The sequence below is a fragment of the Neolamprologus multifasciatus genome, chromosome 11 (assembly GCF_963576455.1).
Source record: "Neolamprologus multifasciatus chromosome 11, fNeoMul1.2, whole genome shotgun sequence".
NCBI lineage: Eukaryota > Metazoa > Chordata > Actinopteri > Cichliformes > Cichlidae > Neolamprologus > Neolamprologus multifasciatus.
This window is the reverse complement of record NC_140449.1, coordinates 33,267,070-33,285,016: the sequence shown is the minus strand read 5'-3', so window position 1 is coordinate 33,285,016 and position 17,947 is coordinate 33,267,070. Positions and strand designations below refer to the sequence as shown.

General features: G+C 39.1%; 1 protein-coding gene across 4 annotated transcripts in view; it reads left to right on the top strand.

The window, feature by feature from the left end:
- The window catches only part of ntrk1 (neurotrophic tyrosine kinase, receptor, type 1), a 108,444-nt gene that overhangs the window by 31,207 nt on the left and 59,290 nt on the right, over positions 1-17,947 (top strand). The window contains exon 1 of one of the 4 annotated variants that reach the window (XM_085178291.1): positions 15,788-17,386. The exons of 2 other annotated variants lie outside the window; for them this stretch is intronic. In XM_085178291.1, coding sequence (XP_085034417.1) covers positions 17,190-17,386 — 197 coding nt within the window. In that variant the 5' untranslated portion in view covers positions 15,788-17,189. Of the gene's footprint in view, positions 1-15,787; positions 17,387-17,947 lie in introns of those variants that run through there. One more of the 4 variants, XM_085178290.1, reaches the window with a different exon arrangement.

The following is a 17,947-nucleotide window of genomic DNA, read 5'->3' as shown; positions in this document are numbered from 1 at the left end:
GTTTTTTAATAAATGGTCACTTTATTCGTTCGTGTTATCGATGTTGAAAGGTAAAACGGTTAAAAAATAATTGAAGTAATTATTTAAATTATTTTAGAGAGAGAGAGCACCGTGTGCTGCTTATGGACGTGATGTTACAGGTTGTTTTATGGGCCTGCTGTAAACTCATTGATTTCCCGTTTACTAATTCATCTGTGTAGTTGATGCATCTCTTGCCGTCGCCTGCCAAGTCTGCTGCTCTTGACCTGTATTGAAAACTATGATGAGAAGGAGTAATTGACACTGGAGGCAGACTACGCTGAATGTAAGACTGCTGTATGTGAAAAATAAGGAAGACGATAGGGTTCACCGGGGATGTTTAGATCGAGATAAACAGCTGGTAGCAGCAGCTCTTCAGTCTGGAGAAGAACTGGAAACCAAACCATAAATATTTCTCGTCAGTGGAGCAAAGGCTTAAGTCACATGCTCTCAGAGTTAGTTTATAATGAATGAAAATCAGTTCACTCACAGAAAAACAATGAAAGCGAGCGTCATACAGCTTCAGCTCCTGGATCAAACCATGAAATGCTTCCTGCTGCTACTTTCTCTTGAGAATTGAATGAACCCAGAATCTTTGTTTCCTTCTTTCACCAGCTCAAAACTGCTTGAAGTGCTGTGTCATATAATTAGAATATCATAAAAAAGTTGATTTATTTCGCTAATTCCATTCAAAAAGTGAAACTTGTATAATTTAGACATTCATCCCACACAAACGGATGCATTTTAAGTGTTGATTTCTTTTCATTTTGATTATAACTGACAACTAATGATCTCAGAAAATTAGAATATTGTGAAAAGGTTCAATATTAAAGAGACCTGGTGCCACACTCTAATCAGCTAATTAACTCAAAACACCTGCAAAGGCCTTTAACCCTTTAAAGCCGGTCTGAGCAGCACGCTCCGTTTTGCGTAACTATTTTTAAATTTTGGTAGCTCTGCAACCACGTGAGCTAGCGCAATAATTTTTTTTGCATATGAAACCGGAGGAGTTGTACTTACATCTTATGCCATCAGCTTGTCCTCGGTCACAGTTTCCTTCCACATATAACTTTGCAAAAACTGCATAAAAAGCGCTTGCAGCAACAAAAACATAATATTCCAGGAACACGCTTTGCCGATCCGATCAGCTGTTCATAACACTTCCTACGTCCATCAGCACGAACTATCACATGTCCGCCACGACTTGGCCGAAACCGGAAGTGACGTCATTTTTGCGGAAATGTAGTTTTTTACCATCAGGGCCTTATGAGCCTATACTGGTGTTTTTAAAAGTTATATTTGACTTTCTGACTTTCTGTGTCGTTTCTGGGATGCTTAGGACTCATATTGCACTGCTGGAAATAGTTTATTTTGATGCATATGCTGTTATTTTGCAAATTTGCATTATAATATTTATTTTTGTTTTTCCTGCAGTGTATGGAAATTGGTGTATTTCAAAAATAAAACTATGAAGACACCCAAAATAAATTTCCTGTGGTGGGAAACTATTTTGTGCAACTTTTTTGTATTTACAGTTTTGAGGGATAAGCCTCTTAAATTTCTCTAACTAGAAATATATGTTAAAAAAGCAAAAACAATTTTCAATTTTTTTGTAGTTTATTGCACTTTTTTGCAATTTATGTAATTACTATGCACTTAATGCAGACATATTATTAAAATTTAGGCTATAATGGTTGTATTGATGTATATCAACTTGAAATGCTCCCAAAAATGGCTCCACAGCATGTAAAAATATAATATAAGCTCTGGCGGACTTGGTTCTATGGTAGGTCTTAAAGGGTTAAATGGTCACTCAGTCTAGTTCTGTAGGCTGCACAATCATGGAGAAGACTGCTGACTTGAATTTTGCATGGTGCATAAAGGCCTTAAGCCTACTATTCCAGTAAACAAAAGGACTGGACTCGGTTTAGACGTCTGACTTACTTGTGGTTCCTAAAATTTCTAAAAGTGAAATGGGAGGCAGGAACCAGCTCCCAGTTTAGTTTCAGAAGACTGGGAACCTCTCTACTTTAAGATCAGGCCTAAAGCTTTCTTCTTTGATAAAGCTTAAACTGTCCAATGCTGGGCCTCCAGATTTGCTAGAGACCTCTTTTCTGTACTGTCACGAAGCAGTTTTGAACTGGTGCTAAGGAACAAATTAAAGTGAAGAGGGATGGGTGTAGATAGATAGCAAAAGAATGAAAAGAGCAAAGAGACCCTGTTATTCATTACTCCCTACCCCCCCAGCTCCTACCACAGCTCCTCAGATTTCTGCTCATCTGCATGAGCCTCTCAGAGGCCTCTGGTGTCCATAGCCCGGGTACTAATGAGGGGCTGAGACAGGCTTATCTGGTTACACACAGACCATACACACACCCACACATAAACCTTCTTCCATGGCCTGCTCCAGCACATTGATTCTGGGTTTACCCCTGTGATCTACACACACAGATGCATGCACACTGTTCTGGGCATTACTGGTTGGGTGTTGATGACCCAGCCACAGATGAAAATAAGGGGGTTGGGTGACATTAAAAAAAAATGATGAAGAATTTGAGACGACTTCACCCAATAGTGTTGTTTTGCTTGGTGGTGTATTGATCGGGGAGGAGAGGATTTTATGTGTAGAGAGGCTGCGGCTGTGATGTCCAGATCTTTAGATAAAGACTATGCATAGGATGCTTGCTTACAAAGTGTCCCCTCTCTGTATCTTGTTCCATCAGCTTGTACTGATCTGATAAGACGCAGAGGACATATGCTCCCGTATACGTTGTTTATGGACAGGGGGTCTGGTTATGGTTCATCTAATCACGCTAAGATCTCAGCATCACTACTTTGAAACATGACAGCTCATCCTTCTGCGTTCTCTCATTTATGTCTTCATGTTTAGTGTGAATTTTTTTGTTTTTGTTTTACAGTGGTCCCTCGTTTATTGCGGGAGAAACGTTCTAAAAATGACCCACGATAGGTGAAATCCGCGAAGCAGACAGCTTTATTTTTTACAATTTTTATAGATGTTTTAAGGCTGTAAAACCCCTCACTACACACTTTATACTCTTTTCTCAGACAGGCATGAACTGTCACTCTTGTTCAAACACTCTCAAAGTTCAAAGTTTCATTGAAAAATAAGTCCAGCATTATAAAATGAAACGAAATGAAAGATCAAACCCTGTTTTCAGAACATGAGAATAGAGCAGCTGCCAGAGAATGCAACATTAATGAGTCAATGGTACAGAAGCAGAGGAAGCTAGAAGAATGAGTAAAGTTTGACTTATCCGACTGTTTTGTTTTGGTTAATGCGCCTTATGGTCCGAAAAATACGGTAACTTCTACATTCCCTTAGCATGTCCAGAAGTCCAACTTTTTGTGCGATGGTTAGCATCTTCCTCTGCCTTTTGGGTGCCACTGCAAGTGCCTTTGACGCTGCAAAACGTTTTGTCGACATCGTTGTGTTAGACATACAAGTTTTGTCGTGTGTGAGTTTTTAATACTCCTGCTCATGTGCTTTGTTATTTTTGTATGTTTTTGCATTGGTTTACCTTTTTATCTATTGATTTATTTACTTTCTTACGTCTGCATTTAAGTTCAGACAGAAATGAACCTTAACACATTTCAGTGTTTCTTTACGTTTCAAAAAATGCCGTGGTCAGGTAATAAAGTTTTTCTTCATACCACAAGTGATGTTGGAGCTTCAGGCTTTTTAATGTTTTCCGTTCCTGCCACCTCTGTGTTAGTGGACAATCGGGTACGTCAGCTAGTTCCTGTTTTATATATATATATATATATATATATATCTTTGCCTCATTCAGAATAAAATAAAATTTTGAGTATTGTATTTTTGAAAGTGCTTGATAAACTCCTTGGTTTCATAAATAACAATTGAGGTAAGAGATTGAATTAACTCTTCAACATTTTCCTCCAAAAAGCTAAAAGCGTCGAAGCATTTTGTTCGTTAGTATCTTGCTGAGAAAATAGTGTGAAAGTGTGAAGGCAGGACAGCGATTTAAAAAGTCCCTTTAATATCAGGAATCGCTGTTTATTACAAAGGAAGAAACTATTGTGGTTCCTCTAATACTAAAGTGGATTATAGCCTTTGGATTGAAAAGCGTTGTGCTTTTTAATGACGTATACATACAGAATGGATCTATACCACTAAATGTACAGTTGAAGTAGTTAATTTCACTTTGTGGTTTGCAAAGTTTAAAAACAAACAAATATTTTATTCGTTTTTCAATGAACCAGTGAAGTTCCAATAAAAAACAAACGCCCAGCCCATTTTGAAGGAAAAATGAACATCTTCAGAATTAAGTACTCCGTTGCAGGGCTGCAGACCACTTCAATACAACAAAAAACAATTTTTTTAAAAGGGAAAAACCTTCAATACCATCTGAAACAGGGTCATTACTTTGGAATTATAATTGCCCAAGGCTTCCACATGTCCTATGAATAAAGGGGGACATGCTTTCAAACTTGCAAAACAAGAAGTGAGTTGTTCAGTTCAGTTCAGTTCATTTTCATTTCAAACATGTGCCTTCACAATCATTACAAATATCATTCCATTATTTGTTTGAAAAGGAGTAGGTGGAAGTATTTACTTATTTGTCCCTACCCCCTCGAGTTTAATTAATTAGTGGGTTGTAGTAGAGAGGTATTCCTGTGATTCAGTTTTTACTTCCAAAACAAATGGGGGACTCACATGTGACAAAGAGTTGATCAAATCACTAGTATGTGTCCTTTCTATAAATACTGGATGCTTGACATAATCAGGATTTTTTAAAAATTATTATTATTATTATTTTTAATAAAAGGTCATTTCAAGGCCATACTGAGAATTTTAAAACCTCTACCTGCTACAGTCTATCCAAGGCTTCAATCACACAGCGCTGGGGACTGGATGGTATCCCTTAGCAACCACCGATCACAGGGGAAACGATTCTCCAACTGGTTGGTGAGTGGTGCTGGGAGGTTGCTGGCTTACACTCCCGGGAAATCGAAGAAATTTTACACATTTCAAATTTCACAGTAATAAATAAATAAAGATAATAAATGAAATAATATCAGAATATCAACTGAGAAAAAAATAGTCTTGATGGATTAGGGGACAAAAATTGATTTATTTTTCAATGTGAAAAAGATTGGTGATTATCTTGTTTAGGAGAATTATTTATCGGAGCAATGAATCATTGGATAATTAGATTTTTCTGGTTGTTGTTTCGAGCATACAGCAGGTAACACGATCCATCGGATCACTCTCGCATACACAAGTCAATGCAGAGCGAGTGAGCGTCAGGGTACATACAAACATGGCCGCTTTGTGCATTTACCACTTCAAGTGTAAAAGACTTTCCTTGTACTTGATCCAAAAGAGCTTTTACTCACCCGCTCGTTCTCTCATTACGCTCCCTCTCCGTTCTTCACTCTCTCTCTTCCTCCATTGCTGGACTTAAATGTGAAACAGATTGATTATTGTTTAAGGTTCTGGCAGAAGCGCTGCCTCTCTTTCACTCTTCCCATCCACGTGTTTAACCTTACACGTGCTCAGATGTGTGGGATATATTACACATTCACAAAACAGAAAGTGTGTTTTGATGGGCTTTATTATTATTATTATTATTATTATTATTATAGTTTTAATCTATTTTTGAATCCACCCCCAAAACTGTATATATATTTTCTATGCTTCAGCATAATTGTTGTCTTAAGACAACAGTGATAGGTAAAACACATCTGAGTTTTCTGATGTTGCTACATCCCTGATTCACAAATATCCCCTACTAGCACTTACCTCTATACTTTATGTTTTCCTTTCAGCTTTACTTTTTGTACTATATGTTGACCAAAAAGATAAGTACCGTATTGTTCGGACTATGAGGGACACTTAAAATCCTTTAATTTTCTCAGATATCGACAGTGGGCCTTATAATCCGGTGCACCTTATGTATGAATGCTGGTTGTGCTTACTGACCTCGAATCGATTTTATGAGGTACATGGCACTCAATAATCTGTCAAAAATGTTTTAGTATGACTTTGGTAAGCTACGAAGTCGTCCCGCTTGACGGATTGTCGGAGCATTACGGCTGCCGTAGTCAGGAGCCTCGTGGAGGAATCTGGGTCCTAAACTCCGTCTCATCAGGTCCCAAAGTCAAACAAACACTGCGGCATCACTGAGAGTTAAAAACTGTCTAAATTCTTTCATCTTTAATTAAATCATCAGCGTTGCTGCTTTACCAGGTGTAACAATTAAGTTTGACATCCAGGCATCCATGAAAACAGAATTTATTAAATTTAACGGAGTTAGACGTTAGCAGGAAGTTAGCTCGCTAGTTTCCATCTAAACATGATATAGCATGTTCCGACAGAGATTTCTGAGAAAACTAAAACGTACAGCTCCGCTGTCACTTCCAACATAAATGAAGACAGAAAACTAAACAGCAGTGACTTTTGTAGGGTTACTGAAGTTGTACTAGCTGGTATATAATGATGTGCTACACAACTATATTAGCATAACATAAACACAGTGAAGTTGGAGGATGAACGCTAACCTTTTTCCACTCGATAAAAGTTTCCGTGAGGGTTCCCGGTGGTTAGGGACAAATGCAATCGCATGGCAGGATGCTGTTAACGGATCAAACTTCAGTCAGGAGAACAACTGGGATAATCCATCCACAATACGAGGTTAGTCATTAATATACTGCAACAACATGGGAATAGAGCAGCTGCGAGAGAATTCAACATTAATGAATCAATGGTACGGAAGTGGAGGAAGCAAGAAGAATGAGTTGAGTAAAGTTCGACTTATCTGACTGTTTTGTTTTGCTTGATGCGGCTGTGTTTCTAGATGTGGTTTTCCAACCCTTATTTTACTCCCATAATTACACATAAGGTCCACTTTTGAATGGTGAAAAAACAGGAAGCTGCTGGTGTGAGACATTTTTCACTTCTTAATAGGGCAAGATTTCTTTTTAACACTTCTTTTGTATTGTTTTAAATACTGTATGAATATATTATTGATTCAAAATAAGTTATTAATTAGAAAAAGGTATTTGGTTGGGCAGTATTGCTGCCCAACCAAATGATAGGTTTAGACAATAAAAACTGCTTGATAAGGTTTGCGTAACTTATTTTAAAGCTCAGTTTTCTTAGTTGCCAAGAGACTGGGTTGAGGAATAACAGCCCCCATGTCAAAAACACAAATATGATGTTTACCTTCTGGGGACCAGGAAAATCTTTACGTACTGAATGTGTAACACTGAATTTTATAAACACAGTTAAGAAATGTTTGTGTGGACCAAAGTGGTAGAGCACTAGCCGACAGAAGTGCAGCTAAATCCACAGAGTCGAACGGCGACTGTGGCTAAAAAGGCAAAAAACCTTTCTGTGCTGTAGTTCTCAAAGGGGAGTAACGTCATTTGGTAGGATTTTTATACACGTTTGGAGCTCCAGTGGGTACTTAATGCAACATGCATGTGGGATTAAATCAAAACAAAAAAGAAGGAACATGCCACTCATCGCAGCAGTGTAGCTCACTAATGCATTTTTAATAGTTTTCCAGCAACAATAGAGCTCCACAGTGGAACAATACAGATATTTTTCATTGGATTTGTTGACAGCAAGAAAGTATAGAATGTTACTTAGCTTATCTTTAAATCTGCGTGTAATGATTGATTTATTGAGGCTGTTTTCAGTGCTGCTGATTGTATTATGCACGTTTCTGTGTGTGTGCATGTGCACCAGAGAGATAGCGACAGGACATATGTTATAGATACGGCTGCTAACATAGTCAAGTCTCTCAAACAGGATACAACAACGTCTGTGTCTCGTCCCCATGAGCGGCGTCCTAACTGCTGTATTTGTCTTTGACATGACGGGGGAGGTTGAAAAAGCCAAGTGTCACAATTAACCCCTTCTGTGACCATCAATCACCATAATGCATAAAAACACTAATCGAATTAAACAGCCAGAGAGAAATGAGACCGTTATTATCTGTCAAAAGTTGACTGTTTCCAAATGACATGAGTTTGAAAAACTGTCTTACGGCTTGTGGGGAAATTAGATTGTTTTTAAATGAATTGTGTGGGTTTTTTTGGGGAGGGGTGCAGAAATAAGCAGGGTACACGTTTAAACCGGCTCCGTCACTTGGAAATCAAAAGACAGATCAGGGAAATGTGTGAAGTTTTTCTCCTCTAAATCGCTGCTCAGCTAAAAAAGCTGAATGAATGTCCACTATGTTATGACAAGAGGAGTATTTTTGATTTGTTGTTCATTATTATAAGAGTAGTTGATATTTTTCTGCTGATGGACGTCTCATTGGAAAAAGCTCTTCACATTGTTCTCATATTCTTCTTTTGTTCTGAAATTTCAAAAGATGTTTTGTTGCAATTTTCAACTTTTGGAAATTAACTAGAAACTCTGGAGGAAGCTGATGATGTGTGTGGGCAGTAAATGTAAATCGCTTGATTGGTTATTGTTTTATCAGGAATTATATTGTATCCAGCCTGAACCGAGGGTCGCTAAATTCGTTGTCCCTCTACTTAGCTTTCATTTGGATGTAAAACTGGTTGCATCACTGTGGGGAATTCAAGAGAAACAACAACAGGGCAGCAAATAATGATAGTAGCAAAAGCAAGAGGGGTTTAATAAGTAAAGGAGATTTAAAGATTTAAAGTCTGCATCTGTAATACTATGTAAAAATTACAGCTACAGTGCAATCTGCCAAAATCTGTGATTTATAAACGTATCATAAAAGCATAAACAAACAAAAAGAAGATGCTTTACAAAAGGAGCAAATCATCAGCACAACAATAACCAACACTCAGTGGAAAGAAAATAAGAAGAAATTTGTATAATGCTGCACTACTTTGGTCAAAGCAGTGGAGCCAGTTAAAAATGCTACATCTGTATGTCAGACTTTATTCTTTTGATACATATACACTAGGGCTGCACGATTTTGCATAAAATGAGAATCACGATTTTTTTGCTTAGAATTGAGATCACGATTCTCTCATGATTTTCTTTTCCAATATAAATATTTATTGCGCTTATTAACTGCACATCAACTTCGTAACAGTTGAGACTGAACATAAAAACAATAAATAAACATAAAAACAACAAATGTCTCACGTTTTGTCGTTGCCGCAAAATGTTGTACTGCTTGAAATTGCGTCTCCACCGTTGCTCGACACTGCGTGTATAGAGCAGGTAGTGCAACAATAGAAACATAGTTGCGGGACGGCACTGTGTAGCGTTTGTCTAGGGTGTTGATCATTTTCCTAAATCCCTCATTTTGCACAGTGTTGATGGAGCCATATCTTTGGTCAGGTGATAAGTAATAGCCTCCGTAATTTCTTTGTGCCTGCGGGAGTTCGACGTGTATAGAGAAGCGCTGTATAAGGTTCCCGTTATTGATGTTTGGGTGGTTGACCGGGACGGATTTTCTCCTGTCACTTTCTCGTCATCCCTGACGTGCTCTCCGTTGTTTTTTCCCTGCTAATTTTAGCAGCCAGCTTCTGTATCACGTGGTATAAGGCTCCGCCCTTGTCATTTGTTGAGCAGGAAGAGTGAGCGCTTGTTTTCATGCAGATTACGTCCCGGATCAAAATGCGGTACAATCGTCATCGTCTTTTTTTTTTGTTGTTGTTGTTTTTTTTAAATCGTTGTCATTTGGAAATGAGATCGCACATAAGTATGAATCGAGATCGCGATTTTCTAACGATTAATCGTGCAGCCCTAATATACAGCATAGATACAACGTAGATACATGTGGGTCTATGTTGGTCTGCGTGGTGTAAGTTTTATCATCGACCCATGTTTGAGATTTGAGACTGGTTTTTTTTCAGGTTAAAATATTTTACACTGATTTCTCGTTTTCCTGCTGACAGGAGATCATCATCATTTTTACAGGTGCACTTGTGGGATGTCAGCATGTACCTCTGCAGTGTTGTGTCTAAGGCATTGGAAATTTAGTAGCTATTCACAGACATAGATATAAATGGACAATTCATTTTTAGTATATTATGGACCTTGCATCTTCTTTTGTTGACAGAATTTGAAAGAACGAATGCTGTGGTTTTCTCTTTTATTTGGGTTCTTAGAGTTTTCACATTAACAGGGCATCAAATATGTTTTGTAAAGTTATCTGTCATCTCTCAGATACCCACAAGGTGTTCTTTGGCAACAGGTTATGGTAACAGGAGGAAGAGAGAGGAAAATCCGTCCCAGGTTGTCACATATGGATGCTTGTACAGGAACCATCACATTTCCTAAAACTAAGAGTTGTTTTTGGTGCCTAAGCCCATTTCTTTCCCTCTCTCTCCCTCCCTCTCTCTCCCTCTCTCTCTCTTTTGGCACAATTTTTCCATCAAGTTTCTTATGTCAAAGGAGGCTTGTGTATGTCTCTCTGACTCCAGTGGCATCTCACAGAAAGTCCTGTAATTGACGCCTTGGGAACAAGTTGGTTGTTTTGGGCCTGTTGCGACTTGCTCTCTTTCTCCCTTTGTGGGTTCTGCACAGTTATTTTGCAGCTCACTCCATCTGGAGGCCTGTAGGAGAAACATTGAAGTACAATTAAGAGATGCTGAGACATTATTCTACCTTTAAATCCTGGGCCCTTGGTACTACAGGGAAATTTTTAAAGTTTTCGAAATTTCTCCAACAGATATTTTAGTAGAGCCCTAACTAAGTGCACCTATGCAGATATGCAGACACCACCTTGCCACCAGGACATCCTTGTGTCAAACAGAGCTTGGAAATTATAGAAATGTTTTAATAAGAATGTAAATATGTTTTTAAATTTGTTTTTAAACGAGAAAGCACACATTACAACCTGCTTGCATTACATAAACCTCAAAGAAAAGTATCATCTTCATCTGCTACGTCTAAGCTTTCAGACACTTTATCGTGTGAATGAATGCTTTTGCTGAGCTAAGGCCAAGCAAAAGGAAGTGCAATTAAGCCACCAGATAATCCTGATGACAGCAGCAAAAAATAGCTATTTAGCTTATGGCCAGTAACTGTGGTCAGGACATTTTGACCTTACTCATGTGCAGAGTGACCAAGAGAAATGGGGGTGGGGCACAGTGCATGGCCCACTGATGAAAATTGGCTGCACTCATCTAAAGAATATATGAGTGATAGACAGTAACGGGTCTCTGCAGCAGGTTAATGTTTGCAGCTGTAGGATAAATCACACCGTCAGTGAACTCGCCTATCAGCATGGTCTCACTTTGCTTTTTAACTCATACCTCTTTCATGTAGAAGATGGTTTGAATATGTTGCAGTTTATGCAGAAAAACAGCAGAGGTTGTGAAATAAGTAACATAATGCAGATCTACGGTGTTGTCAGTGACGTTCTTTGACAGCTTTTGGTCGTGCAGGGTTGGAATGGGTTTTATACTATTAGAGTCTTTACTATAAAATACAGTGAGACAACTGTTGTTGTGATTTGGAGCTCTATAAATAAAGCTCAATTAATCAGAAGTATCTGTAACTGATTGATTGACTGGTTTACGGTACGTAGATATTAGGGGTGCAACAATACTCGTATCGATATTGAACCGTTTGATACAGTGCTTTCGGTTCAGTACGCATATGTATCGAACAATACAAAATTTTTGATTTATTTTATCAACTTTTCTTCTGACCATGCTGTCTGTGTTGAGCGCTCAGTGGATCTGCGCTCGACAGTGCAGCCTAGGCGGAGTAGTCGAACACAGATTCACTGAGCGCAGGGCAAGCTAGCGAGACAGAAGTTAAGCTCTCCTTGCAACATGGCAAATTGAACCTCCCCCACCCTCATTCAGATCTGGCGTTTGGAACTATTTTGGTTTTCATGTGACGTATGACCCTAAAGGTAAGCGAGTCATAGACTAAAGTAAAACAGTATGTCGGATGTGCTGCAATGCTCAATTACATTGGTGGGAACTAGTGCGTTAGCGCAGTTAGCTCGTTAACGTGTTGGCCGTCCAGCCCCATGCACGGGCGATCCGCGGTAGCTCGTTAACGGAGATTTGCCGTGTTGTGGCGTTAACGTCATTTCAACAAGGTTAACGCTGACAGCACTAGTGGGAACACAATGAATATGACTGCACATTTACTCCGACATCATCCTAGTGCAAAGACAAGTGGAAGCAGACAAAAACAACAAGCACGCATGCTACAAACTTTACCCGAGTCATTTAGACAGCCGTTAGCACATGATTCTCCTTATGGGGACCTGATATGTTTAATATGCTGCTGAGAATATAGCCCAGAAGAAGCGTATAGTATAGCTTTTATTTTGGAAAGAGCCATTTCTCTGTAATAAACTCTCTTTTCCAAAGATGAGGGATTTCTCGATCAGATAGATTTTTTTTTTTTATTACTTTGTTGTTTCAGCAACATTAAATTTAAAAACTGTACTTTTGAGTTAAAATATATATTTATAATTTTAATAAATGACAAATTAAAAAGGCATGAACATTTTTTTTGTATCGAAAAAATATCGAACCGTGAATTTTGTGTATCGTTGCACCCCTAGTAGATATGGTGCAAAATATGAAATTGTAATTCTTTAGACCTGCAAATTGAAATTCTGCAAGGTATTCAAACATCATTTTCTATTACAGATTATTTTTCATTAGTCATGAAAGTTTATCCAGATTCAAACAAAACACGTCAGAATAAATTTTGTGTTTCTGCTGCTTGTACTTCAGAAAAAATTGTATCTAACGGATGTGAGTCATCTGGAATTTCTAGTGAGTTGTTCCTCTTGTATACAAAGGTTCTGGTCTATAAATATTTGTAGAAGTCTTGATATATTTGATATATTATATCGAGCTTCCAGTGAGTCAAATGTCCTAAATTCCCCATTCTCAAAGAGGTCAAAGATTCTAACAATGCCAGTTCTCTGTCAAAGTGTAAACTTTGCGAGATTATCTGTCAGTGTTGTTATACGATAAAGAGGATGAATATTATAAATATTTTTGCTTCCTCCAGGCTCATAATGCATAAGTTATCACATGGTTGTTTTTCACAATGTGTGAGAGCTCTTTCAGGTTCCAAGGATGAGGGGCTACTCGGCTGAAAGCTCATGGTGGTCAGACGAGCAGATGGTATGATAGGAGTAACAGAACAGGAGGCTGTCAGAAGGGAAGGAATGGTGATGTGCAGAAGAAACTTAAAAATGAGAAGCAGAATCTTAAAATGAATGCGTTATTTTACGATATTGTGATGGTTCTAATGTTGTCATGTTTAGATTTACAAACAGCTGATGGTGCAAACCCCGACGGTACCAAGCGGCAAGGCTGAATTCAGGCTGGTTCATTATTTCTTCCACTATTTAGGATAATTATTGCCAAATTACTTTCTACCTACATATTAGCCTGATTTCTTCAACACATTCAGTTAACGCTGCTAATTAGTGGGAATCATTTGTTAATGTCAGAACGATGTCATCGGCGTACAATAAAATGTTTGTTACCGACTTTTATTTCTTGAATATCTGGATTTAGCCAATGCTAAGGCTTCTAATCAGCTGTGCCTCGTTTTATTTTGAAGGGAGCAGATAGCAGACACATATCTTCCCATTCAGTTCTACTGACTTTTTCAGCCTCAGTGGAAACAGCAGCACCTCATTTTTTATGGGTGTTGAGATAATGAATGCTATAGAGTAGGCGTCTTTTGTTATGTTATGGGATTCAAGCCCTAATTAATCTTACCTCATCTGTTATTGAAGTTAGAACCTTCTCTCCCCTGAAAGCCAGTATCTTGGATAATACTTAGCCTCCACACTGAGGAGGCTAATTAGTCTATATGATAGACTTCGCTCTGCGTTTGTGTTTTTCTTTGGTATAAACGTCATATTGGCTCTGTACACTCATTCAGGGAGTCTGGAGTCGACAAATGGGTTGTTATATACGTTTATCAGTAGGTTATAAATTTTCTCCTTGTTTCTCCGTGTTCTGGAGAATGGGTTATCCATTTCCAGCATGGAGATGGGGATAGCAAGAGACTTTGATAACTGTGGGATACACGAATGATCCACAAGCCCACCTGCACCCGTATCGATCTCTAGGCTATATAATTTAGTGTATAGAATATTTTAAAGCTCTCATTAATTCAGGAATTATTGGCGTGTCTTTGGTTATTCTCAGTATAGCTGTTAATGAGGTGAAACTGGAGTATTCATTGCTAGTCATGCCAAAAGGAATTTAAGTTTGTTGGCAAATTCAAAAAGTTGTTGTTTTGTGAATATCCATCCCCACCTTCCTGGTTGTCAGATTACAGTGTGGGTGCAGCTGATTTTAGTTTAATAAGGGCTGCTTCTTATTTGTTGTATAATAAGCTTCCTTTAATTCTAATTCCATATACAGATGCTCACTAATCAAACTGTCTCTAAATGTGAAAAGCAGATATTTCAGCCAAACCTTAGAACTTCTATAAAAATTTGTTATGGCCTGTTAACAGAATTTGGGGTCACTGACACAACCAATTTGAAGAGGACTTGGGAAAAGAAATTAAATATAGAGATCATTGACGAGGTATGGGACAAAGTTTGGGAGAATGCTAAATCTCTGAGCGTCTGTAATAAAGTAAGATAAGATAAGATAAGATAACCTTTATTAGTCCCACACATGGGAAATTTGTCAAGGCAATCCAAATTAAAATCCTACACAGAGCTCACATATCACCTTCTCAACGCCATAAATACAATTCAGACCTTTCTCCGCTGTGCCCTAAATGTAAAATAGAGGTGGGCAACCTCACGCACTGTCTATGGTCCTGCCGGAAGATACAGCAATTCTGATTCCTCATAAAGTGTGAACTGGATAAGATCTTCACCACTGACACTGAATGCAATCCACTGTGTATGCTACTTGGAGTGGCAAACGACAAAATTAGGGGGACGTTTGGAAAGCAGCTCTATGCACTGTTAACATTCTGTGCAAGGAAATGTGTCCTCTTGAACTGGATCACTCAATGGCATCGGACGGTATTGGAATATGTGTCACTAGATTTCCTAACATGCAAGCTACATAGTCGGGACAAAAAGTTTCATCAAATATGGGACCCATTTATGGCGTATGTCGGTTTGGATATTTCTGCTATTTTCTCACGGGCCTGGGTATAATGCAAGCAGATCACTGCTATTTTAAGCTTGCTGCGAGAGATTTCACTTGTCGCGTCTGAATAGTAAGCTAATGAATGATAAGACGACGTCAGAGGAATTGGTGCGCAATTAATCGTCACTCACCAATCAGTGCTGCTGCTCTCTACACACCATTCGCACGATCGCAAAATGAAAGTGAAGCAAAAAACAAGCGCAAATATAAACGCGATTTCAATATGTCACATATTGACAGTGGCTCACCGATGCCAATGACATAATTACCCAGCTACATTTTCGAAAGAATGCAAAAGCATTGACATATATTTTTCCTTCCTATGATAGCCCGACAGGCAGGGCAGAGATAGATTTTGGTAGCCCGACTGGAAAAATCGCTAGCCCCGGGACGTCGGGCTAGCAGTTTTGCGAGCCCTGGAGTCTTCACTATAAAATACTGTGAGACAACTGTTGTTGTAATTCGGAGCTCTATAAATAAAGCTCAATTAATCAGAAGTATCTAGTGAGTTGTTCCTCTTGTATACAAAGGTTCTGGTCTATAAATATTTGTAGAAGTCTTGATATATTTGATATATTATATCGAGCTTCCAGTGAGTCAAATGTCCTAAATTCCCCATTCTCGAAGAGGTCAAAGATTCTAACAATGCCAGTTCTCTGTCAAAGTGTAAACTTTGCGAGATTATCTGTGAGTGTTGTTATACGATAAAGAGGATGAATATTATTTACATATTATTTACATATATGTGTTGTTAATCGTATCTCATAATCAAAATGTCTGGATTTTCCACTTATTTCTTTGTATTCATGAGCCGGGTTGCCTGTCTCTTTGATTAGTTTCGTTCTGCTATGTTGTTGTTGTTGTTTTTGTTCTTTTTTTGTTGCTGTTGTTGTTTTGGTTATTTGTTTGTTTGTTTAATTTTGGTGTCAGTGTAAAGTTTAAAACTCAATAAACACACAGTTAAAAAAAAATAATCTAATTGGATTCTTTTATTTTACTTAATGTTCTATTTCAGCTTCTTTGGCAACACAGTCCTTTTTTTCCTGACTTGTATGCAACAGAATCATGCCACTCATAGAGAGTAGAATTTTATTTTATTTTTTTATTGGGTTGTATGCAATTTGTGGGAAAAAGGACACTCAAGTCTATAGTGAGCAATAGTTTTTGAAACATCTGATTAAACAGATGTTATGTCTTAATAAAGGCTGTGCTATAACATTTGGCAGAATGTTTCAGTAGTCACTTTTTTAAAATGACTGTGAGCTAATGATGTGGGGCTAACGACACTTTAAATGATCCATTGATGGAAAAACAAACTCTAAAGACCTACATTCCTCTGCTTTTACTTCCTATTATTGAATCCTGTTGGGAGTTTTTGGAAAAACAGCTTACTGTAAATAGAACACGCGCCTCCACAGCTACTTAGTCATCACTGACCTCCTAAGTGTCAACAGTCATGAACCTGCCAGCAATTGGGACACAGTCACTCCCAGAGCCCTGTCACTCCCGGGGCGTAGAGATCCATCAATGCAGCCGGATGTTGCTGCAGTGGGGAGAGCGTGAGACCGCTGCTGTATACATCCAAGCACCCAAGAGCCCTGACTTCTTGGCTTTGCTGGCGGGACAGCAGACTTCTCACCCGGGAATGGGGGAGGAGGAGTAGGAGATGAGTTCACCACCATATCCCCATCTCCTCTGCTCATTATCATCGACACACACCCTTCACCTCCACCCCTCCCTCTCCCCCTTTTCTGAGGTGTCTGGTGACTCTGGCCCGTGTTATATTGCTCCTCCCTTCATCGTGGAGGAGAGAAAAAGAGGCTGCAGCCCACTACTACCATGTCCCAAGGGCCCCTTTGCTTGCTTTGCCTGCCTGCCCCTCCTGCTGCTCAGTACAGCTGTGGCTCAGTACCAGACCCTGACCAGCTGGGATCTCAACCCTTCCAGAGTCAAGAGGAGGATTGTGTGAAAGCTCTTCAACACTCTTACTCACTCTGCATTAGCTGAATTACACTGACTCTAACTACAACTGCCAAGGCTGCTGGTGGAGCTGAGGAAATCCTTTTTTTGAGATGGCTATGGCACCTCGGGCCCTGGCACTTCTGCTGCCCCTGGTGCTCATCCTGCTGAGCCCGGCACCGACTCCCACCCTGGGCGGATGCCCATCGGCTTGCCGGTGCTCTTTTGCCATGCTGCAGTGCCTGGAACCCAATGGCATAACCAGCATCCCGCCGCTTGCTTTGCAAGAGAGCGAGAACGTGACAGAGATGTGAGTACGATGTGCACCTGCTCTGCATGTTCCTCTGAATGAGCACGAGTGTGTCAGATGTGCTCACATGCCTCGATGTTGGTTGTCAGCCAAGCTTGATTTTCTCAGTTTGTGTTCACCTTATGTTGTCACTAAAATTTGTTTCAGTGCCAGAGTTTTGGTTTTAATGGGGCAATTTTCCAAAGCCTTCACATCTGATGTGAATTCTCACATTAGGGCCACATTTGTAAATAGTTGGGGGCTTTTTTTCAGTTTAAGAGAGCTTATATATCTGCTCTGGGTGTTTAGCTCTACAGTCATAGCTAAGGTTGTGCATATGCGTGAGATGGAAGCAGAAGTAGCCCATAGACAGAGTCCAGTAAGACACATTGACTTTATTCTTCCTTTAATGCTAATGCGTTATAAGTTTCTGAAGTTCAAATGCACATGTACTTTGGTTTTTCATTATTTTCATATTAAAAAGTCCGATACAGCTTGTACTGTGGTAAAGTGGTCACAACGCTGGTGATGTCTGGTTGTGCCTCACAACATCTTCCATAATTTCTCATCTCCAGAGAATGA